Here is a 23,648-nt window from a genome sequence, read left to right on the forward strand (position 1 = left end):
ATTATACACTGTTTAAAATACTTAAACATAATACAAGACAATGTGACCACTGTGGGATGGATTAAACAATTGAACATGTTTTTAGTGTCAGAAACATGAACTGGAAAGAAGAGGTATGAAGAGAGAATTTGAAAGGATTAAAGAAAAGTTTAGTATAATAGATTCATTACAAAAGAACATAGGGAGCAAAAATATACAAATTATTTAAGATTCCTAAAAACAACAAAATTATTTAATAGAATTTTGTTATATAAGAAAGACATCAACCCACGATGAACCACACTCCATACCAGTGGTGGAGGTAATGCACACCTACAGATTCTTGCCAACCGCCATTTAACACCAGAAGAAGAAGAAGAAGAAGAAGAAGAAGAAGAAGAAGAAGAAGAAAAAAAAGAAGAAGGAAGTTCGTTTCACACCGGAAGCACTTCTTAAGTTTCTGTCGTGTTTAAACTTCCGCTGAGCATTTTCAGGTTTGTTTGAGTATTTTACTTTCCTGGGTAACTAATTTCATGATACTCTGCATTTAAGCTTTTATTTTCGACGATCAAAACTGTTACATGCGCGCCAGTTAAATTGTATCAGGACTCTGATATCTATTCCTCTATAAAACATGCATTCAGCTGAAGAATTTCTTTAGCAACGGTCTCCCATGCTAGCTTAAGCTAACGTTTGCTAGTGCTAGGTAACGTGTTAGCATGGTTGCTAACCATATAGCTTGATAAAGGTTTAGAAAGTTTGATATGCTATTATATTGTTGTTTATGTTTTTGTACACTGTGTTCAGCTTATTGAATTTTTCCTAGAGGTAAACTCGTAATGTTATTTAACTGACTTAACTTTATAACCCAGCTATAACATGGCTGTGACAAGTCGAGTAAATTCATGGCAAAATGTGAATAATTTGTGCTGTAACCTGCAAACGAGCTGTGGTACACCTGATCTGATACTTACATGTTGAGTCCCTATGCTGCAATCTTCTGAAACAGCCCTTTAGGTTGTTAGTTTTTTTTTTTTTATTTGCCCTAAACGCTGAATTCAACTCATGTTTAGTAACATCAAACATTTATCAGTTTATAAATAAATCCATTATTATATTTTTTTATGAAATCGAGGTGATGTGGTTTTGCTTCAGGGAAAACAAATTATTTTCAACTCGTATTTTAACTGAAATTAAAATCAAAATATAGAGAGCTCATACATAATAAGTTAGTATGTTATGGTCCATTAAAATGGTTTTACGAAATATTTTTTATTAAATAACTATATAAATATAATTAGATTTAAGTTTTTGAATAGGCATTGATCTGTATGAGATTCTTACAATATGATTACCTTGATTAAAAATATTTATCATGCTTATTTAAAAACAGTTTTTAAGTAAAGCCCATTTCACCTTTCTGGTAGCTTATAGAGTAATGCTGGGAGAATAATAAGTTATTAGCTGGTAAATTAGTAGAGCTGCCTGGTCAGGCGTTGCTTTTTTGGCCTTTGGTTTCTTATTACCGCCACCTGCTCTGGACTGGAGGTGTAGTGTAGTTTTCTTCACAACTTCCCCATACATCATTAGACTGATTTTCCACTGCCTGAGCAGTGGAAAAGAAAGCACACATTATTATTTTTTACCCGGGTAAAACAAATCCCAGGTATTTAAATTCCGTGTCTTTGGCGGAAAAGGGGCTCTTGATACCAGTAACAGGGCTTGCCCAGTCTGGATATAAACTAAAGATTGCTGAAGATTCTTCACCCGAATACCATAAAACTGCAGCAGAGCACGAGGTTCAGCTAAGTTAGATTGTTTGAATGTAAACATCTATTGTTTTCTCATCCATTACATCTAATACCTTCCTGGCTGAGTAAGGGGACCTTGCAATAATAAATATTTCTCTAAGAGTATTTTGTAAACAATTTTAAAAAAAGGATTTTATTTATGAAATTAACTTTCCATTAGCATATGTTCTGATATTTAGATTAGCAGCTTTTGGCTATACCTTATGTCTATGCAAATTAACAGCAGTTCGCTTTCATCTCTTCAAGAGTCTCAGCTTAGAGTAAGATTCTTTATGTGTTCTGCTGCTTCTCTATTCTGTTGCCTTAAATGGTGATGAGAGAAGATATCTCAAATGTGGCTCTATTACTTTCAGCATGTGTTTAAAAGTTGTGTTTCTGAGGAGTTTGATGTTGACCGCAACTTTTATACCTACAACAAGACGATGAGTTACAGAAATAAAATACAGGGGTTGGACAATGAAATTGAAACACCTGGTTTTAGACCATAATAATTTATTAGTATGGTGTAGGGCCTCCTTTTGCGGCCAATACAGCATCAATTCGTCTTGGGAATGACATATACAAGTCCTGCACAGTGGTCAGAGGGATCTTAAGCCATTCTTCTTGCAGGATAGTGGCCAGGTCACTACGTGATACTGGTGGAGGAAAATGTTTCCTGACTCGCTCCTCCAAAACACCCCAAAGTGGCTCAATAATATTTAGATCTGGTGACTGTGCAGGCCATGGGAGATGTTCAACTTCACTTTCATGTTCATCAAACCAATCTTTCATCAGTCTTGCTGTGTGTATTGGTGCATTGTCATCCTGATACACGGCACCGCCTTCAGGATACAATGTTTGAACCATTGGATGCACATGGTCCTCAAGAATGATTCGGTAGTCCTTGGCAGTGACGCGCCCATCTAGCACAAGTATTGGGCCAAGGGAATGCCATGATATGGCAGCCCAAACCATCACTGATCCACCCCCATGCTTCACTCTGGGCATGCAACAGTCTGGGTGGTACGCTTCTTTGGGGCTTCTCCACACCGTAACTCTCCTGGATGTGGGGAAAACAGTAAAGGTGGACTCATCAGAGAACAATACATGTTTCACATTGTCCACAGCCCAAGATTTGTGCTCCTTGCACCATTGAAACCGACGTTTGGCATTGGCATGAGTGACCAAAGGTTTGGCTATAGCAGCCCGGCCGTGTATATTGACCCTGTGGAGCTCCCGACGGACAGTTCTGTTGGAAACAGGAGAGTTGAGGTGCACATTTAATTCTGCCATGATTTGGGCAGCCGTGGTTTTATGTTTTTTAGATACAATCCGGGTTAGCACCCGAACATCCCTTTCAGACAGCTTCCTCTTGCGTCCACAGTTAATCGTGTTGGATGTGGTTCGTCCTTCTTGGTGGTATGCTGACATTACCCTGGATACCGTGGCTCTTGATACATCACAAAGACTTGCTGTCTTGGTCACAGATGCGCCAGCAAGACGTGCACCAACAATTTGTCCTCTTTTGAACTCTGGTATGTCACCCATAATGTTGTGTGCATTTCAATATTTTGAGCAAAACTCTGCTCTTACCCTGCTAATTGAATCTTCACACTCTGCTCTTACTGGTGCAATGTGCAATCAATGAAGACTGGCTACCAGGCTGGTCCAATTTAGCCATGAAACCTCCCACACTAAAATGACAGGTGTTTCAGTTTCATTGTCCAACCCCTGTAGTTGTCATGTGTAAAAGGCCGGACTGCAGTACTCTGGTTAATTTCAACATTAGTAATTAAATAAATCTCCTGAGTTGAAATTAAAGCCTCTTTGATTCTGCTCATATAATTGCAGGGCATGCCCGACTTAATTGGAGTCGTGAGAACAATCTGGGATCCTTAAATCAACCTTTTGAGCTTGTATTTACTAGGGGTGCACCGATTGAAGTTTTCTGGCAGATCACTGACCTGCCGATTCAGATTTTGGGAGATAGCTATTCTTTTTATAGCTGACACTGTTATATGGTCACAATACACCTTCAAAGTTTCAATCTTATTTTATTGAAAAACATTGAAGAATACACATGATACAATACAAACTGCACGTGCAGACATAACCTGGTGGGTGGGTCTATCAGTCAGCCCTCTGCACAGCAGAGCAAAAAGGGACAGTGGCTGATTTTCAGACCTTTGCGGAGGTATATGAGATCGGTGGATAAGATTGGTTTCACATGTAAGTATCGACCGCTGGCAATCACCCAAAATTAAGGAAATCTGGGCCGGCCAATTGATCGGTGCACCCCTAGTATTTACCCATGCCTCATGAAAGTAATCTGTAATACCTATACTGTGATAAATGTTTCTGCATGTCTGTGTTTATCATGTGAATCAGGTGGTGGAGAGTGGACGCTGATGGGGGACAAAAAGGAGACCTGGAAAGTAAAAACTCTTGACGAAATCTTACTGGAAAAAAAACGCAGAAGAGAATTAGAAGAGAAAACCGACCTTAAACGCCAGAAAAATGTAAACTGTCTTTAAGAGAAAACACTATTATTAGAGCTATGTAAAACATGCATGCTGTGATGATAATCTGAACTAAATTGTGAATTTTATTCATCATAGAATGCTTCTTTTGTCGTTATTTTTTAACACAAAAGGATAACTGAGGTAAATCTACCCATGCTGGATTCTGATTTGACCTTGTTGTAATGATTAACTGAGGCCATTTGATGATGATGGCAATTTGGACTTTTAGCACTAATAACGGTCTTCTTGCTTTAAACAGTTCTCACAGGGCGTTGTTCCACAGGCGAATGATCGGGAACCGAAACGAGACACTCCGGAGGAAGGAGAACTACGAGATCAAAGAATGGAAATAACAATTCGTAACTCCCCGTATGTACGGGAGGACTCAACAGAGGACAGGTGAATTAAAATATGGCACAAACATGTTTGTTTGTGAAGGTCATATGTGAAATCTAACAGTGTTTCTGTTATATTTCTGGTAGAGGAGAGGAAGATGAATCACTAGCAATCAAGCCCCCACAGCAGGTAGCGAGGAAGGACAAGTCCCATCACAGAAAGGAGGAGAAGAGAAAGGATAAAAGACGTCACCGCAGTCACTCTGCTGAAGGAGGTGAGTCACTGGATTGATTATACAGACAACAAACATGATTGAGAGGCCGTCATACCAAAATGTTGCTCCGTTTTATTGCTTGTTTTTCTCTGTTGTTCGTTATTAAAGCAGGAGGAAAACACGTTCGAGCCAAAGATAAAGATAAAGAAAAAGAGCGAGACAGCGATCGCAGGAAGCGCCGATGGGAAGAAGATAAAGCTCGCAGAGACTGGGAGAGGCAGAAACGACGGGAACAAGCTAGAGCTCATTCTCGCAGAGAAAGGTGAGCGCTGATGTGAAAGAGTTATTGATTTCATGGTAGGGAAGCAGATGTGGTTTTAAACGTAACCACCCCCAACAACCATGGATATATTGTATCTCACAAGTTTAATTCAAGGTTTGTTTTATGAACAATATGTTAAACATGTTTTTAAGCAATATGAAAATGAAAGGTTTAGAGTTGGGGTGGGCAATATGACAATATCACATCTTGAAAAATTTCAAAGGTGTATTCACAGCAGGAAACTCCTTTGGTCCACTTGTTTGGTCCGGACTAAAAGCAAACTTTATTTATTTCATTTGGTGCGGCTTGTTTTCACATTGAACTTTTTGTAAGTGAACTATTACTTGTAAACAAAGCAACGCAGGTGACGATCATTGCTCCCATTGGACAGAAATATAGGAAAACATCTGTAGACGTGCTGCGTGCAGCACCTCTGTTCTGCATATTTATGCCGTTATTAAAGCTGCAATATTATTGTGAGAGTGAAGAGCAGCTCATTCAACACAGACTTTGAGACGTTCCATTTATAAGTTTGGAACCCCGTCCGAGAATGCGTGCTGAACGCCGACGTTCTCTACGTTCCTTGTCCCACAACAAGCCAGTAGCGTTGCTAAGCAACACACAGTTTATCAGGTATGATTACCTTACAACACACACCTTTGCTACCGGCTACGGTGGCTTGTTAAGTCCAAAGTGACGCACGTTTTCTGCAGTTGGTTCAGATCGGGGCTGGTTTGTATTCAGACCATAAGCGAACCGCACCAGAGTCCGTTTGGAAGCGGGCCGAGACCACCTCAAAAAGTGAGTCTCGGTCCGGTTGTTTGGTCCGGACCAGGGTTCGCTGGAGTGTATTCACACATGCACAAAAGGTCCGGACCAAGGGGGGAAAACGAACTCTGGTCCGTTTAAAGCGGACCAAAAGTGGCAAATGTGAATACACCCTAAGATGTTGAGGATCCAGTGGGATCATCTATATGGCGCAGTTCATACACTTTCTTTTTCGTCCGTTTCCTTCAGCTTCATAAATTAACTTTTATGTATGAAATTAATGTGTGAAATTACTTTGAAATGAAATTACTAGTTTTAATGTTAGCCATGGTAATTGTATGATATTCAAAGAGTTAGTTTTACAGTTTAAAAGTAAAATTACCGTTAAAGGTACAGTGCTACTACAAACTCAAACCTTATTTGACTGATTGTCCACCAAATGCAATTGAAGATATTTTGTCCTCATTACACACAGAAGAAAACTACAAGAACACTCCTCTCCTCCAGCTGTTCCTAGGTGTCTAGCGGCTAATGCTAAGTAAGTAAACATGTAGGTGGATGTTTGCTGGACCCAGAATTGTCTGGTTAGTCTGTTTACCTTGTTTTTGTTTTATTTTATAGCGTTGGTGCAGCAAACCTTAACAGTAAAGGCTCAAATCAGGTGTAAAGCTCTGTGAACTTAAAATAGCATATTGTTCGCTAATTAAAAAGGCTTACAGTGTCGTCCAGACAGTCTGACGTCTGGAAGAATTATGATTTCTCTGTGATCTGGTATATTTGCTATATTGCCCACCCCTAGTTCAGATATTCCTTTCATTTTTCCATCGTTTATTCCCTAAGAGCATCTGAACCAAACACACACACACCCACACACACAAAAATACTTGGATGGTATTGTGGACTTTCTGACTTTCTTTGCTGGTGTAAACGCTCTGTTTCTTGTTTACCTTTTCTCACCGCAGGGACCGTCTGGAGCAGCAGGAGCGCCAACGGGAACGAGACCGAAAGATTCGTGAACAACAGAAAGACCAACGGGAATTTAAAGACAGAGAGAGGAGGGTTGAAGATCGACACAAAGAAAGAGGGACTCGACGAGAAAGTCAGTTACTACAAAAGATGTTTTATTTATGTTCTTTCCTGGTTTTTTAACAATATACAGTCTCAAGATCAAACTGTGTATTTAAAATGATGTGATCTGCCAGTCCTCATCCTGATGACTTCCACTAAATACATGCTTTGACCTGCCAATACAAATTTAGGCGGACTCAAGTTTCCCTGTATTTTCTCTTTGGCGCCCCCTAAGGGGAGCAGCTGAAAGATCAAAATCTGTATTTCCTGCCTTTCTGTCAAGAGCTGTCAGTTATTTCTATTAGAAATAAAGGTGACACTACACTTGTATGAGAGATAAGTTGCCATTGTTTTACTTATGTTTTAAAACAAAAAGCCTTATCATCTTAGATCACAAGCATCTAGCATCACTAAAACATTCAGTGTTTGTTCTAGGGAATGTACATCTTTACTTTAAGGCCGAGACTCCCAAAAGTTTGACAGGAATTACCAATCAAGCATGTCCCATAATAGACAGAGGCTCAAAAAGAAAAGAAAATGAAGCTATTTTGCTGTACTGTGTTCAGCCTTCCTGTTATCTGCTGAAGGTTTTGCTCTCATGCTGCCTGAATGAACTGCAGACATGACTGGATATGTCATAGAAAATGCAACCTTTTTATAAACGGCATCTAATCTCTGCTTCATCTGACATCATTTTTAAATACTTTATTGATGCGGAAAATGGTTGACTTCTTCCTGGAATAACAACCTCTGCACAAAGAATGTCGTCGTCAGAGTATTCTGGTAGCAAATAGGAATGATGCGTTCGCTGATCAGAAAAAGATCCGATTTCTGAGTTTCCAACTGACCAATCAAGTTGAAATTGTCTGATTCAGGTCACCAGCCAGGGGCTTTCGTTTGGTGCATCTCTATTCACAGAGAGAACAGTTTCAAAGGATGTTATTATAAAACCCTGTAAACTCACAAAGCTGTAGTTTGAGTCTGAGGTGATCTCGTTCACAGTGCCGTCTCACCATCGCATGCTGCCTGACGAGTATGATGACAAGTTAAAACAAAGTCAGCGCAGTCGTAGTCCTACCCGCGGTTCCCGGGACAGATCCGAGCAAAGCGAGCCACGGAAAATCCCAGGCGAGTTTAGCGTAAACCTCCTTAGTCAGATGATCTGTTGTATATCAGCTGTGTTTATAATAATTTTTCTATGTAGCATCAAAAGAGGACAGGGCAGATGTTCAAGACCTGCTTGCAGACCTCCAGGACATCAGCGATGCTGAAAGGAAGACCAGCACAGCAGAGTCCTCCATGGGTAATGCCTAATATGGAGCTACACTTAACAACAAACATATAGCTTTAAACCCATGTTCACTATTCATTAAATTCCCAAATACTAAACTTTTTTTTCCATTTTTACTGAAAAAGAAAAAAATCAAGATCCATTTACATTTACAAAAATGTAAACTAGCACTCGCTGGTTCTTGTCTGTAACCCTCCTCCCTTTCTACACTAGTTTCAGGTTTACAGCTGAATCGAAATCTGTTTTTTATCCTACAGTTAAATTCTCTCTGTTCTTGTCTAGCATCAGGGTCGGGCTCTGAAGAAGAGGAGGATGATGATGAAGAAGGAGAGGATGAGTCCAGTAGCCAGAGTGAGGTTGAGGAGGTGGAAGAAGACGAGGAGGAGGAGTCTGTTTCAGTGTCCGGACGGTCTGAGCAGAGTGCAGGTCAAATATAGTATTTTCCTATTTCTAAATGTTACACAAATCTAATAAGCATGGTTAACACGAAGACTTTTTTCCTCATTTAGAGGATGTGAGTGAGGAAGAGCAGTCAGAGGAAGACTTTGAAGAGGAGAGGGAAAATGGAAAGCACGTACCTGCAGGTTGGTAAACCACAGATTTATTAGCTGATGAATGTGTCCATTTTTGTGAGGTACAAATGATTTAAGGAGAAATAGAAATATGTTTGTATCTTTCACCAGTTTCTTGTTGTTTCTCTTCAAGCCCTTCTAACCTTTAGGGCCGTTTCTCTGTCTTTGTAGGTTTTGTTTAAAAATAGGGACACCCCAGTCGTTTTTTTTGTCCACAACACTGCAGTAAAAAAATGTCTTTAGTTTTCCACAGTACTCACCTTATGCCTGATTCACACGGCAAAAGTTTTAAATTGTCGGCTGATTTTCAAAACCTGAGAGACCCCACACATAATGATAAAAAATCATAGGTATAACAGGTTTGGTCCTACAGGGACAACACGCCGCACACAAACAGATTTCACTCCTGAACATTCAGATTCAGACGGGAAATCTCGCAAACCCTCTGGAGTTTAAACGTGAGTTTGGAGTAATTCCCCTCCATGTTTCCTTCACCTCGCTTTATGATTGGCTACACGTCACATGACTCTTGAGAGCCATCACGATGGTCGGGTCAAAAATCGGCATAAAAATCCTGCCATGTGAACCAGGCACCAGAGGTTCTGGACCTCTTCTGTCGGTTTTTCCTGGTGGCAACAGATAATTTGTCCCAACCTGCAGAGTTTCTGCAGGACAATCATTCTCATTGTTTTATAATTTGTTTCTAAAGATTTATCTGAACTATCTTCTTTGTTTATTATTGGAACTCTTCCATTGTGCAAACGAACCTTACAGACGTTCTTTTCTCAGTCTTCGTGAATCTAATACTTTACGTTTTAATTTGTTTCAGATGCTCTCTGTGAGTCGTTTCTTCCCTAAATCTCTTTTAATTAGAGTGAAAGACAAAGTTTTTTTTAGATCAACAAAATAAGCTTCACAGCCTGTATTACAATTGTGTAAGCCGTGCCACTGAAAATAGAGGATGATGAAGATTGTGTGCGCAAAGCGTAGCTGTACGGTAGGCTGGGGGGTGCGCATCCTGAATTCATCATCAGTAGAACAAGAGCAGATATCAGGATTAGAGTATCATACAGGACTGTGGGACCATTCATTTTGAAAATGCCCTGATCAATATGCTTGATGTGTTTGATCAGATCCAGACTTTCCCTAAATAAAAGAAAATTATAATTTTTTTATGAAGGAGAGCCCTGAAATTAGATTGAGGTGTTTGGAAAGCAAAAAAATGATTAGTGTTTGCATGACAGAACGATACTTAAAGGATTAGATGATCAATTAAGTGAAATCAGAAAGATGCATTGTTAGGTTGGAATTGAATTCGCCATAAAAAGAAGAGAAATTTAGTTGCAGAAGCACAAAGTTGATCAAGTCATTTCTACATTCCAGGCCCTCATCAGATGCGCTTAATCAAATAACTTGAACTGACTTCACTTTTTCTGACGTTCCAGTTCTAGAATCCCGTTTTGACCACAATTCTGAGGACAGCGGGGAGGACGAGGAGGAGGAGGTGGAGGAGGAGGAAGAGGAAGAGGAGGAGGAGGAGGAGGAAGAAGGTAGAGAGGGCGATCCCACCCCTCAGTCTCAAACTCATTCCCGCTCCCAAACCCCCGAGCCAAACTACATCCCAGGGTCCCCACCAGTTTCACCTGTGGAGCTGAAGAAGGAGCTGCCCAAATACCTGCCGGCTTTGCAGGTGAGTGTCAGCACTAGAACCATACTCTCTGTATGTGCTACATGTGATTCATAGATGTTTGCAGCTTAGAGTTGGAGCACAACTATTTTTTATAACCCATTAGGCTTTCCTAGACAATACTGAGGCAGGTGGTGTGACTGTATTATTCAGTCCCTGAAGACGCTTGTGAGAATATCAGTTCAGGAAACTTGGAGGCTTTGTAAACATTTAGACTTAGAATAAAGAGAAAACAAACGGCAGTTTTCTCACTGTGATTATCTCCCACAGCAAAGTGATCTGATTGATGAATAAAGAGATAAGCAATGAAAGGAACAGTTCTTAATATTACGATTACGTTAGAAAACAAACACGTCAGCTCTGAAGGTTGTTTTTGTTAACTCTACCCACCAGCATCATGGCCTTATCAGAGGAACCTTCCAGCTGAAGATCTGATCCAAAGATGTGCTTGTAACTAAGTGCTGTTATATTATAGCGATCTCCATGAATTTCTGGTTTAGCTTGCATTGTTTCCCACTTCTTCTCCGACAGCCGCTCGATTATGTTCAGATAGATTTAGGTTTTGTTTATGACATTCTATCAATAAAGACAGTGTTAGCTACTTATCCAAACAGGTCAAAGAAACAGTCAAATGTAGCATGACCGACGGTTTACATCTGTCAGACACCCTCCCTTCAGTGACTCTGCCCACCACAAGGTGTTACTGTAGAGAAAAGAATCCTAAATCGTGCACCTATCATTTAGTTTCGGCGCTGGAGTTGTGCATGCTGGCCATCTTCGCTGAATAATCCTCCAATGACGTTCAGCAGTTGAAATGCGACTCTAAATGAAATGCTGTGTCCAGGGCTGCCGCAGCGTTGAAGAGTTCCAGTGTCTGAACCGAATAGAGGAGGGAACCTATGGGGTGGTGTACAGAGCCAAGGACAAGAAGACTGGTATGGAAATAAACTTCTAAGTATATTTGCTTTCATGGTTGTTAGATGTCTCTCTGTGAGATAAATGCTGTTTCATATTTGCAGATGAGATTGTTGCCTTAAAAAGGTTGAAGATGGAGAAGGAGAAGGAAGGCTTTCCTATCACATCTTTAAGAGAGATTAACACAATCCTGAAAGCTCAACATCCAAATATTGTCACAGTCAGGGTGAGGCAACTTGATGATATATGTGAAAAATAACATTTGCCTTTTGGGTAATTTCTGGAATGATGATGTTCTGCCCATTTGGTCCCTTTTCCTCATCGTCAGGAAATTGTTGTTGGAAGCAATATGGATAAGATCTACATCGTGATGAACTATGTAGAGCATGACCTGAAGAGTCTGATGGAAACCATGAAGCAGCCCTTCTTGCCCGGTAACGTGGCGTAACTTTCCTTTTTTATTTCTTCTTTAGTACAAGTAGAGAAAAATATTCAGACTGTTAATGTGACATTTTTCAGCAATTAGCAGAAGCTTACATAAAGTGGGATCTGTTTTCTTCCAGGAGAAATAAAGACCCTTATGCTTCAGCTCCTCCGAGGAGTCCGACATCTCCACGACAACTGGATCCTTCATCGTGATTTGAAGACGTCTAATCTGCTGCTGAGCCATAAGGGAATACTCAAGGTAACCCGGCACCTTAAAAACGAGTGTGTGTTTGTGTATCAGTGCCCTGTGTCCAATACCCTTCATGTCAGGTAAATGTATCTTAGTTTGTAGAAAGTCTAAGTTTGTTCAAAGCCCCGTGAATAAACGATATATAAGTTAGGACCCCTATAATCTGAACCTTCTGAAACCTTCTTCGGGATCCAGGGTAGATTTCTGGGGCCAGTTTTCCCCCTCCGTCAATTTAACATGGTAAAAAAAACATGGCAGAAATTTACCCCAGACAACTGCCCTAGTAGGGAGGTAGTACTTTTCATTTAACCTGATCTATTGGTTGGTATTTCTGCAAAGGAGAGTGCTAAGCATTTTGGATTGGGTGAATTAAAAAGAAAAATCGGGTAAAATTAAAAGCGTTTTCCTCCAAGTTGCAGAGAGTTGTTCATGCAGAGAGACCACTCCTTGCAGCCTGCAGCAGCGTGTATGTGTCTGTGCATGTCAGAAGTGCTCGTCTTCTGCCGCTGGCTGGCTCTATCTTCAACTGCAATGGGACCAGGGGCTGCTGGTCAGACAGAAACAAGGAAAAAGCCACCTTCAGTTTTATTTTAAGCTGTTGGCGGCTCTCTGAGGCTAGCCAGATTTCCTATGAGTGATTAGCTGTCTGCCCATGAATGAGTGTTTTCATCTATTTGAGCCCAAATGAACAAATTTGCGTGGATAATTTCTAAATCTAAATGAATTAAATTTAAACAAGACAAAGTCCTAAATAACAGGTAAAATGGAAATCATTATAATGGAGTCGGCACTTTTTACATAGAATTTATACTTTAAAGTGTAAAACTTAGTTTACATTTTATGTTGCATTTTGCAATAAATGAAAAGGTTTATTAGAAAAGGTAAATAATATATATTTTTGTGAAAGAAGTATAATAACTGATTAATCAGAAAATAAATGGCTAAATAAAAATAAATTATTCGCTTTAAAAGAATCTCAAGTTAAATCAGTAGAACCCTGTCGGTCTTTTCTTCTTGCTTCAACAGTGACGAAGTTTTTTACAGCTACTCCTTTCTGTGGAGCGTGTAGTGTCTCTGCATAAGTTAGAAAGTATAATCGTTGTGACAGAATTGTCATTTATATAGTTTAATAGCTGAGAATGTCTTTTATTTTTATAAACAGGAGTCTCTCTCCCACACGCTCGTTGTCGGACCGATACGTTGGTCATAATTAACATGGACGGCTCTGTTTCGTAACCCATAGTGGAAATGCACGCAAGAAACGGCCAGGGAAAATCAGGAGTCTCCAGGGAAAAACATTCAAGGTCTCATAGAGTTGAAACAAGCCTGAATGCAAACTTTTCTAAGTCTCCATGTTAAAAAAAAAAAAAGGTTTTTACTGGTAGACACCTGTCAGCTTGAGATTTCATCCAACTTCATATTATATAAACCAGTTCCCAAAGTTGCAGAATCATTAAATGATATAATGCTGTTCTGGTTTGTACTTTGCCAAAAAGCTGTGGTCTCCCTTGTCTCCCTTGTTCGGTCCTGTCCTGTAGATCGGGGACTTTGGTTTGGCGCGAGAGTACGGCTCGCCCCTGAAGCAGTACACCCCTGTTGTAGTGACTCTGTGGTACCGATCTCCAGACCTGCTGCTTGGAGCCAAGGTGAGATTTCATGTCTACACTGTCTACCCAAACCGCAGGGGTTGAGTAGAAATACCTGGGCAGCAGCTAACATTGCCGAGGTTAAGGTGAGGAACTTTCTCTGAGCTGATTGCATCATCCTAACTGTTATACTCAGAGGTATATTTCCATTGAAAGACAACATCTGTGAAGCATTTGGCTTGTAAGTTACCAAATACCACAAGTTTGCTGCAGGAGTTGTAGAGTGTGGGATTTATTCAGTCAGACGGCAGAGGCCCAGAAAGCTATCAGAGAACATCCACTCTCTCCTGCGGGACAAAGCCAAGAAGGATCCTGCCAGGCAGACTGTCTACTTGATGTTTCTGTGGATTACCACAGTGTTTGTTCTTCTCTCCACAGGAGTACTCTACAGCTGTGGACATGTGGTCAGTGGGCTGCATATTTAGCGAGCTCCTCACCCAGAAACCTCTTTTCCCTGGAAAATCAGAAATTGACCAAATTAACAAGATTTACAAGGTGAATGTCAATATTTACTCTTCAAATTTAAACCAAATTGTCACCGTGAAGAGCTAAATTACGTTGTTTACTGCCAGTAGTGGTTTTTTGTGTATTAGGAACGTAGTTCATTGGTTCAACCCAGGGGGAGCTGTTGGCAGAAAACTGACTAGACTGAAAAGCTTTCCATACTTCATGATCCACACACTGCAAAGTAAAACAACCATATATGCTAATATTAATGCCTCCCATTTCACAAGTGACAAATTAAAGATGCATGCTTCATTTCTCCAGAAAGGAAAACAAGCAGAAGACCCTCATATCCATCTCGTATAACAGCTGACGTGTGTGCTTGTGAATGTGTTACCTGTAGGATTTGGGGTCACCCAGTGAGAAGATCTGGCCTGGCTACAGTGAATTACCTGCTGTGAAGAAGATGAGCTTCACAGAGTATCCCTACAATAACTTGCGAAAACGCTTTGGAGCTCTGCTGTCAGACCAAGGCTTCGACCTCATGAACAAGTAGGACTGTTTTCCATTTATACAGTATCCATCATATTTATTGGCGCTCCTAAGAAAGATGTGTAAAAAGCCTTAAAATGTTTTTAAAGTAGGATGATTTCACGCTGATATTTATTTTTAAAATAATCCAACCTTTAATTTGTGTTCGTTTATTGAATGGGGGAAAATTCCTACATAAAGAAATAATTGTTTTGGTGCTTAATCATTTGTGCTGCTGTTTGTCCGACGGCCAGTAATTCTTGTAAAATAAACCCGGGCATTGTTCTTTTATATTTTACTTATTTAAGCTGATGAAGGAAACTAGGAGCTTTATAATGATCTATGACCTCATCCTTCTCGGGGGTAGAAACACGACCTGGACCATATGCCAAAAATAACAAATTCTGACTTTCCTACAGTAAAGTCTAGATCAAAGTTTTACTACTAGTTCTCTATTCACTATTTTACTGTGTAAAACATAGTTCCTAAAGAAAACTATTATTCAATTCAATTCAAAAATACTTTATTAATCCCAAAGGGAAATTAAATGTTGTAGCTCATTATGTAGGTTTCTTCAGAGCCGTTATTATTATTATTATTATTATTATCTTTTAGGCCAAAGGACATTTCTGAACAGACCTTATTTTTTTGTGTATTTGTACCTACTTTAAGCATCAAGACTAGTTAACATTTAATAAATACGTAAGGCCTTGTACCTTATTAACAATGAGGCACCACTGAGAGGTGCTCTCCTGCTACATAATCATGATGTGCCGGCGTGAAGATGCTGTATCACCATGATGGTAATGATTATAAGTTTCAATTGTGATATTCTTCATTGTTTGACACAGTTGCATATTAAATTTCTTATCAACACACACTAAATGTTTTATGTTTTGCATTATGTATGTCAAACTCAAATGTATTGTTTTCAGCCCAAACATAATGCACCCTGCAGTCAGAGTGTAGTGTTCCTCCTGGGAACTATAAGATGTTTTCCTAATCTTCAGACAAACCAAAGCTACGCTTTAGGCTGTGCCTTGGCTCTGAGCCTGTTTGTGGAGCCCAGGGTGTAGTCATGGAGAGGAGGGTGTTTGGTTTGGGAACCTCAGGAGCTCATCTTTGCTTTTTGCAGATGATGTGATCCTGTTGGCTTCTTCAGGCCATGACCTTCTGCGTGCAGCAGAGCGGTTTACAGTTGAGTGCAGAGTGGCTGGGATGAGAGTCAGCAGTTAGTCTTAATAATCTCTGAGGCTAAATGTTCGAAAACTTCAGCAAAATCTTGCCCATGATGTAATACTTGGAGCATTACATTACATACATTAAATTTTAAGTTATTTGAGGACTTTTGCACATTTTTGTCAGGGGTGCTTCTGCATTTGGAAGGTATGGTAACATACCTACACTGATCTAGAGTCAGTGTTATTAATGCTGCATTTTAAAGGTTTATGTGTCAGAATGTACAATTACCTGTTCTCTAACCCCTGTAATGATGTGAGGAGTATATTGTTTGGAACATTAGATAATATTGCTGTAGAAAAAACACTTTGTGACAATATTATCAGCTGAATTAAAAAAACTCAAAAGAAAAGAACCAGCACTAGCTCACATTATTATATATTAACATCGATTATATAAACAGAACACGGTCCATGAAAATAACAGGCATTTATTAACTTGCACTAGTATTTATCGTACATGAGCAAAAGACATTTTAAATGTGCTAAACACCTGCTGCTGTTTCCAGAGTTTTATTCAGCCAGAGCGTTCTTGGTGAGCTGAAATGAAACATGACTACAGTGGTGGACTGGTCATTTATCAGTACACCTCAGTGAGAGTTGTTGCCAACCACATGTTCCAATTCATGATCCTCTCTTCAACCATGTCCATAAAAACATCATTTTCATATCTACAGTAATGGGCTCATAGTTTTTTCTCACACGTTCCAAGTCTGTGCTCAGCAGCTGCAGGGAAAGAGTCTTTCCTCAGATCTTTCCTGACCCATGGAGCCTGTCGTCTACACCTAGATGACAAAGTATCACTGCCCGCAGCTGCAGAGGACACGAACAACCAGTTCACTGTGCTGCTTCAGGGATCAGTGGACGTCTGGCCTCCGTCCAGCGCTGCTGAAATTCTCCATCTATCAGAAAGCTTTTCAACCAGGGACTTGCTCCAACCATGGAAGGTCAACATGGAGAGGTGTTTGGTTTAAAAATCATGAGGGCAGAGCAGTGCAGGAGTTTGTAGGTTTAGCATCCCGGGACTACTGGGAATATCACACATCCTTGTGTGGGAAGGTGTTTGAATATTGAAGTATTTACTAATTAGACGTGTAGAGAAACCTCAACTCCAAAAGTCCTTTCTAAACCTGTTGTGCTCCCTGGGGAATCCATATTTTTCCATCATCTTATCCCAGTCAATAAAGTTTCCTCATCTGCTGCTAGCTTACAGCAGTGAAGCTATAGTGGTTGCATCGCCTGAAATGCGTTGTTGGTGGTGATGAATTTCGTGCCCTGCTTGAGAACTACTGTCCTGGATATGTTGTTTACTTTTGCACCAAAGTGCAGTGACGTTGGGTCATAGAAACAGGCTGGATCAAAGTATGTAATCCTCCTGGGTTTGGATTTGTACCATCTGGCAGCTAATGGAAAACAACGTGATGTGAGTTGGAAGCCATCTAAACAAAGTGTTTTGCTTCAGCTGAGCCTCAGCCCAATTCAGCTGAGTAAACCCGATGTATTCTACACTAGCCAAGCGTTTCAGTTTAAAGCATTTTATGTAATCAAATTGGCAGTATTAAATAAATCTGTTATTAGCGCATCCTGAAAAGAGCTGCTTAAAGACATTAGAAATGGAGCTTTTCTTTAAATAATTACTCAGAGCAGACATGTTGCCCTGCCACAGCTTCTCTGGCAGCCATGTTTCAGACGTGATGATTTAAACGTTTAGGAGTTAACTGCACTCAGGGACCCTCATAGGATCAATAAGAAATGCTCTCATTGAAACACCAAATCAAGACATTGTTACTATTTAGTTGAGATTCCTCAATCTCATGGCGTGTCCACACACACATTGTTTTGCAAAACCACGTTTTCACCTCCTATTCACACGCCTGCAGACATTTTGAAAAGAAAACAGTGATTTTTGAAAACTCTTTGCAAAGTAGAATTTTGTAAAACTTTGCTTGCAGTGAATTATACGTGTGGACCGGATACCTGGAGGTTTCTAGAAATGGAGCACGGCCACTCTTGCTTTCTGTGCTGGAAATCACAGCAACAATAGAAACATTTTTATGTTTCATTGTTTTTTAATCCTTCACACTTTCTAACTTTTTCAACTACACGTCAAAGATGAACAAAAAAATCTAAAAGGGAAAAAAACAGAAACTACAATTGGAGCTGAGCCAATCAGGCTTTTCCTGGCCGATATCGTCTTCTGTTTATCTAGAGGTATCACCTTCCAGTCCAGTATCTGGCCGTTTGATTGGTGCATCTCCATCTGCCGTGGTTTTGAAAAAATCTTTTGCTTAGCGCTGCTTTAACCAAGCTTCTATTAAAGAAACAGGAAAAAATGTCTTACCAATATCCAGAGCAGTGTATCTGGGGGCTCTAATCTAAAGATCCTGAATACTGCTGGTATACTTTGCTATCGAGTACTAATTTAGTAATAATTATCTTTCAATACCTAGCTTTAGTGTCAATGTCACACTAGAGTAATCTGCTTTAATGTATATAAAGGTTGCCATCTGTGTGATGTATGTCAGTTATTTCTCTTAGATTGAACAAATAATTGAATTGTTCTTGTCCAGTCAGGCCAATCACACCTGGAGGATTTTAACCAGACACGTTTCAGTAGAAACTGGTTTTGTAATTTAGCTGCTATTGTGTTTAGTATTTAAACTGCTTGACTTAACCTCTTTCTGGCCCTTGTGTCAATACTGCATTCTGTGTTCAGAGCAACTATTGTTGGACCCGACACCGAATGTCCATAAACATGTGGTTTTAACACCCATCAGTGCCGCTATGGTGAAACATGGTTGATTGAAGAGCACACATCAACTTTCCAAAAATAGTTCAGTTTGGGTAAAACCATCACACTTGGATCAGTTTCATTTCTATTCAACGAGATTCTATCTATCGGCCACCTGGTGGTCTGCTAAAATAAAACCTTACAGGTAACTCAGTGTCACCAGCTCTTCCATCATCTATTGGCCATTTCTTGCCACTACTTTCCTGGCACTTGCACTGAAAGAGGACCCTTGTATATTTGGTCTTTTCTGAAAAGCCCTGATTTATTTCCCAAATGTAGAAACAGCCCTGAATGAGCTAAAGCCCAAGCCTGGGATATTAGAATCTGAGGCACAAGTCAGACGCTAAAGAAATTCCAGTAATAGTTTCATAATTACTCCAGTTCACATCCCAGTCCAAACTAGGCACCTTTTTTTTTTAACAATTCGTGAATGATATCCACTGTTTTCCAGATTCCTCACCTACTGCCCCAGTAAGAGGATCTCAGCTGATGAGGCTCTGAAGCATGAGTACTTCAGGGAGACACCCCTCCCGATCGACCCCTCCATGTTCCCCACCTGGCCGGCCAAGAGCGAGCAGCAGAGGGTGAAGAGAGGCACCAGTCCTCGTCCACCCGAGGGAGGCCTGGGCTACAGTCAACTGGTAATGACATTAGACTCCACTTTCTCCATTACATACAACTACCGGGCTTTTTTAGAACTGTCTGTGTTAAATCGATTACAGACTCACGAGCTTCTGCTTTGTGTCCGAGTATTTCCTCCTTGTGTTTTCCAAGATGTGCTCCCTGAAGTTTCTAATGTTTTCTGCAGGGGTCCTGCTCACCCATAAGGATATTGTTTTCAGCAGCAACTGCAATATTTTCCACCTTCTGTACAAATCAGACCATGCCAAAACTATTGGTTATTATTTCAATTTTATTCATGAAACACACCCAAACCCAGGACTCACTGGACCCAGAAATATAGATAACTGTTCATAATTAACATTTTCTTTGGAAAACCAATAGAGGTGCTTCAGCAAATATAGTAACCAATTTAATTTATATGGTCTGTAATAAATACTTGCATAAGTATTCACATCCCTTGGGTCTTCCTAGATTGTGTCATGTTACAATCACCGACTTCAATGTTTTTATTGGGATCTGATGCAATCAACCATCTCAAAGTCAAACAGAACTGTAAGGAAATGATGCACGACTTTCAAAATTGAAAAATAATTTGAAAAGTGAGGCATGCAGTACATTCACTCCCTGCGATACTGCATTATAGAACCCCATTTGGCTGTTTTACCAGTTTTGCCTATTTAAAAACTGAACAACTTCCTGCGAAATATCTCAAGCTCAGGCAGATTAGATGAAATGTCTCAGAACATAAATGATCAGATTGGGACTGAAATGGCTAGGCCATTCATACGCTGTGATCATGTGACATCCATCCTCCCATCAACCCTGACTGGCTTTTCTATCCTTTCATTGTGGGGGATGATATGTTAAGGGTGATGCCAGTTAAAAGTTACGTTTTGGCCGGCCCAAGCACCCTCTTCCATGTTCGCTAGTCCAAGACTAGAGCGTACCAAGACAAGAACAAGACCGATGGGAAGACCAAACAAGTCTAAGAATAAGATCAAATCAGTGTGACACCATTTTTAGGGCCATTGCTGTTCACATAGTAATGTAGTTTAATGAATGTTAAAATGTGCCATTTTAAATTCTGTGCGCATGTTTAAGGTTCTTCTTGTGAAGGGCAGAAGAAATGTGTGAAGAGGTGGAGCTGTCAGCATTAAAGAACTGTTACATTTGTTTCAACCCTGGACTTTCACTGTCAGTTTTCAGCAAAAACAAATGACTCCTGAACTGTTGTCGTGATTAGTCTTAATAAACAAATCCAGAGTCCAGCACGTCCTAGACCAAGGAACAATCAAGTAAAAGTCCTTGAGAAGACAAAGAGCTTGGAAAATTGGTCTTGATCTCTAGAACACTACTGAAAACAAAACATGTTACACTTCTCAAATGTATATGTATTATGCTCTACTTTGTGTCGGTCCGCCACATAAAATCCCCCCAAAGAAATACATTAAAGTTTGTGGTTGAGTTTTGTAATTTTGTAAGGTGCTTTATGTAACAAACAGCAGGCTGTTAGAAATGTGAACAACTGCATTTGCTTCCTTTATCACCAGGGTGACGATGACCTGAAAGACACCGGTTTCCACCTGACAACCAGCAACCTGGGAGCATCTGCCGTCGGCCCCGGATTCAGCCTAAAGTTCTGATCCAGAACCTGCAGGGCATTTTTCTGCCTCGCTGAGAGGAACAAAGCAATAAGTTCTGGGACTCGTTTGTCTGAAGCCAGACGGTTTGCAACTTTAGGCCAGATCGGTATGTGCTAAACAAAAACTGTTATCAGATAGTCAGGACTGTCTAACAGCAAGACTCGTTTTACTTGGAAATCTTCTTCATTCTTCAGAGAATTCACCATTTCAGAAGTGACTGTTTCAGCTCCTCAACTGGAATCCACTTGTTTGGTTGGTTTCCTGGCTACCTGAGCTACTGTATAATCATGCTGATTTTCTGTATGATGCGTCCAGCATCATGTCTGAAATCTACTCAGCTGACATGACGTTAGGTTGATAGTGTTTTTATAAGAAATAAAGTTTGAAACCTTGCTTTGTCTGCTGTTGTCCCAGTATTTCTAAATTCTGTCTGTGCTGTACAAACTCAGCAGCAACCTGCCAAAAGCAAAGGAAAGTTAAGTCTCGCAGAAGTCCAGTCTTTAACTAAACTACTCGGTGACCAAAAGTGATGTAATATATTGCTTTGGACAGTTTCTCTCAGTTTTTTGTTGTTTTAGGTGAAGAAATAGCCCTGCCTCTGCTCTGCCTTTGTTTTTACCCGACTTTACGATATCAGATTTAAACCAATAAATTCTCCGATTGAGAGCCAAAGAAAAATAAACAGTCCCGCTTCGGTTCCTGCAAGAAGGCGTTCTGCTTTCACTGGATCAGACATAAAAAAACCACTTGTCCTGGTTCTCCTGTAGACAGCCATAAATGGAAAAATTCATTAATCAGTTTTATCTGTCCCCTGCCTCCACCACAGCCCCTTCTGCAGATTATTACACCTGATGTGTTGAATGAGCTTGGAAAGAGCTACAAGTGGAGCTGGCTGCAGAGACTGGAGGCAGACTGCTGGCCTCAATGCGAGGCTAGTAAAGTAAGCTAGACGTCTGAGATGTTCCATGTGTGGTTTTAAGGTCCAGATATCTTCAAAGGCTGTTGAAATTACTGCTCATTTTTTGCTTCAGTGGCGTAGTTGTTTGAGTGCGTAATTACTGTGCATCTAAGAAAGTGGCTTCTGTAACTTTTTCAGGCCCAAACAGAAAGCCTCACCAACTGTGTAAAGGTTTACTTTTAGTGACCGAGTTATTTATTTATTGATTGATTTTTACAAATCTATTCTTCCCCCTAATGGTGTTGAATCAACTGATACCCACTGGTTTTTCTATGTTACTGCAGCAGCATAGTTACATGCTACAACCTTTAGAAAAGTTCAAATTTAAATCTAGGAAAACTTTATTCAGATGGTGGAGAATAAAATGACAAAAAAATCACTGGTGTCACAATTAGTGGCACCTTATTCTCAATACTTTTAACAACCCCCTTTTAGGACAGCACTGTTGGCACACAGAGAAAGGAAACTTTGACCATTCCTCTTTGCACATATATCTCTAGGTGCTCCACAGTTCTGGGTCCTCTCTTGTGCTTTTTTCTTCTAGTTCCACGGGTTTTCTACAGAATTTAGGCCTGTGCCTGAGATGACCATGGAAGAAGGATGGGTTCTTTTGTCTGGCAGCAAATTAAGCCCCCCCCCCCCCTACACACACACAGACACACAAACACACACCATTACATGACCTCCACCCTCCTGCTGAAGTGTTGATGCAAAGTAGGATCAATCCAGGCTTTCAAATAGTTTGCAATAAGCTGACCTTCCCATGTAAATGCTGCAGCTGACATTGAGACTCAACGGCCCAGGCAGCATTTTTCACACCGGTCCAGATCTGTATGGATTGTAGCCTCAGTTTCCTGGTCTTAGCTGACATCTGCTTTAAAGGTCTGCATACCTTGTTTGTAACAAGTGGTTATTTTAGCAGCTGTTTCTATCATCTCAAATCCAGTCTGCCCACTGTCCTCTGACAATAACAAGGCATTTTTGTCCACATGACTGCTACTCACTGGGTATTTTCTCTTTTTAACACCATTCCCTTTAAACGTGACAGATTGATGCATGCAACTCTGATCAGCTTTTTTCAAGTTTTAGTTCAGTCACTTAAACCCCGTGCTACTCTATTCTGATGCTCAGTTTAAACTTCAGCCTGTCGTCGTCACCAGGTTTAGATGCCTAAATGCAATGAGTTGTGGCCTGGTGAGTGTAGATATGAGCTGGTAAGGGGAAATAGCTATTTTCATTTAGCAATTTCATAAAAATAATGATTATCAATTTATCTGCTATTAGTTGTTCTCTTGTATTTCCCATATTGAAGAGTAGCTAAGAGGTATAGGCCACTGTATTGTCTTTTTACCCCCGGAAAACAGGAAGTCAGGGATTATTAATTAAATGTTCCTGTATACTTAGATTCATTTAAGAAATGAAAGTATAAATAAAACGTTTCAGTTACATTTATATGAATTTAATAGGATTTCTTAGAGGACACAACCAAAGTTCAGCACCAGTGATTTAGCTAAAAACAATTTTTTCTTAGCTTGATTTTTGTTTTTTTGCTTCTCCACTAAATAAAGGTTCTTATATTAAAATGTTCAGTATGAAATTATGCTACTACAATTAAAAGCTCCAATAATTTCAA

The 23,648-nt window shown here is 40.1% G+C and overlaps 1 protein-coding gene across 7 annotated transcripts; it reads left to right on the forward strand.

Moving 5' to 3' along the window:
• Nucleotides 1-344: 344 nt before the first annotated feature.
• Nucleotides 345-21,450, forward strand: cdk11b (cyclin-dependent kinase 11B). 7 transcript variants are annotated; one of them, XR_007039126.1, is made up of 22 exons: nucleotides 345-473; nucleotides 4,158-4,288; nucleotides 4,551-4,690; nucleotides 4,774-4,901; nucleotides 5,010-5,163; nucleotides 6,407-6,469; nucleotides 6,894-7,030; nucleotides 8,002-8,127; nucleotides 8,204-8,302; nucleotides 8,573-8,716; nucleotides 8,800-8,874; nucleotides 10,308-10,552; nucleotides 11,394-11,484; nucleotides 11,569-11,690; nucleotides 11,793-11,898; nucleotides 12,028-12,149; nucleotides 13,679-13,786; nucleotides 14,165-14,281; nucleotides 14,634-14,782; nucleotides 19,242-19,431; nucleotides 20,965-21,163; nucleotides 21,252-21,450. XR_007039126.1 is itself a non-coding variant. In XM_047371412.1 (21 exons), exons 2-21 carry the CDS (start codon nucleotides 4,178-4,180, stop codon nucleotides 21,055-21,057), a joined length of 2,520 nt encoding a protein of 839 aa, XP_047227368.1. In that variant the 5' UTR covers nucleotides 345-473; nucleotides 4,158-4,177; the 3' UTR covers nucleotides 21,058-21,450. The 7 variants fall into 7 exon arrangements, 6 of the variants coding, with proteins under 6 accessions (XP_047227368.1, XP_047227377.1, XP_047227387.1 ...); XM_047371412.1 differs by having other exon boundaries at nucleotides 20,965-21,450; XM_047371421.1 differs by having other exon boundaries at nucleotides 5,013-5,163; nucleotides 20,965-21,450.
• The last annotated feature ends 2,198 nt before the right edge of the window (nucleotides 21,451-23,648 follow it).

Source organism: Girardinichthys multiradiatus, chromosome 1 (genome assembly GCF_021462225.1).
Source record: "Girardinichthys multiradiatus isolate DD_20200921_A chromosome 1, DD_fGirMul_XY1, whole genome shotgun sequence".
NCBI classification, from domain to species: Eukaryota; Metazoa; Chordata; class Actinopteri; order Cyprinodontiformes; family Goodeidae; genus Girardinichthys; species Girardinichthys multiradiatus.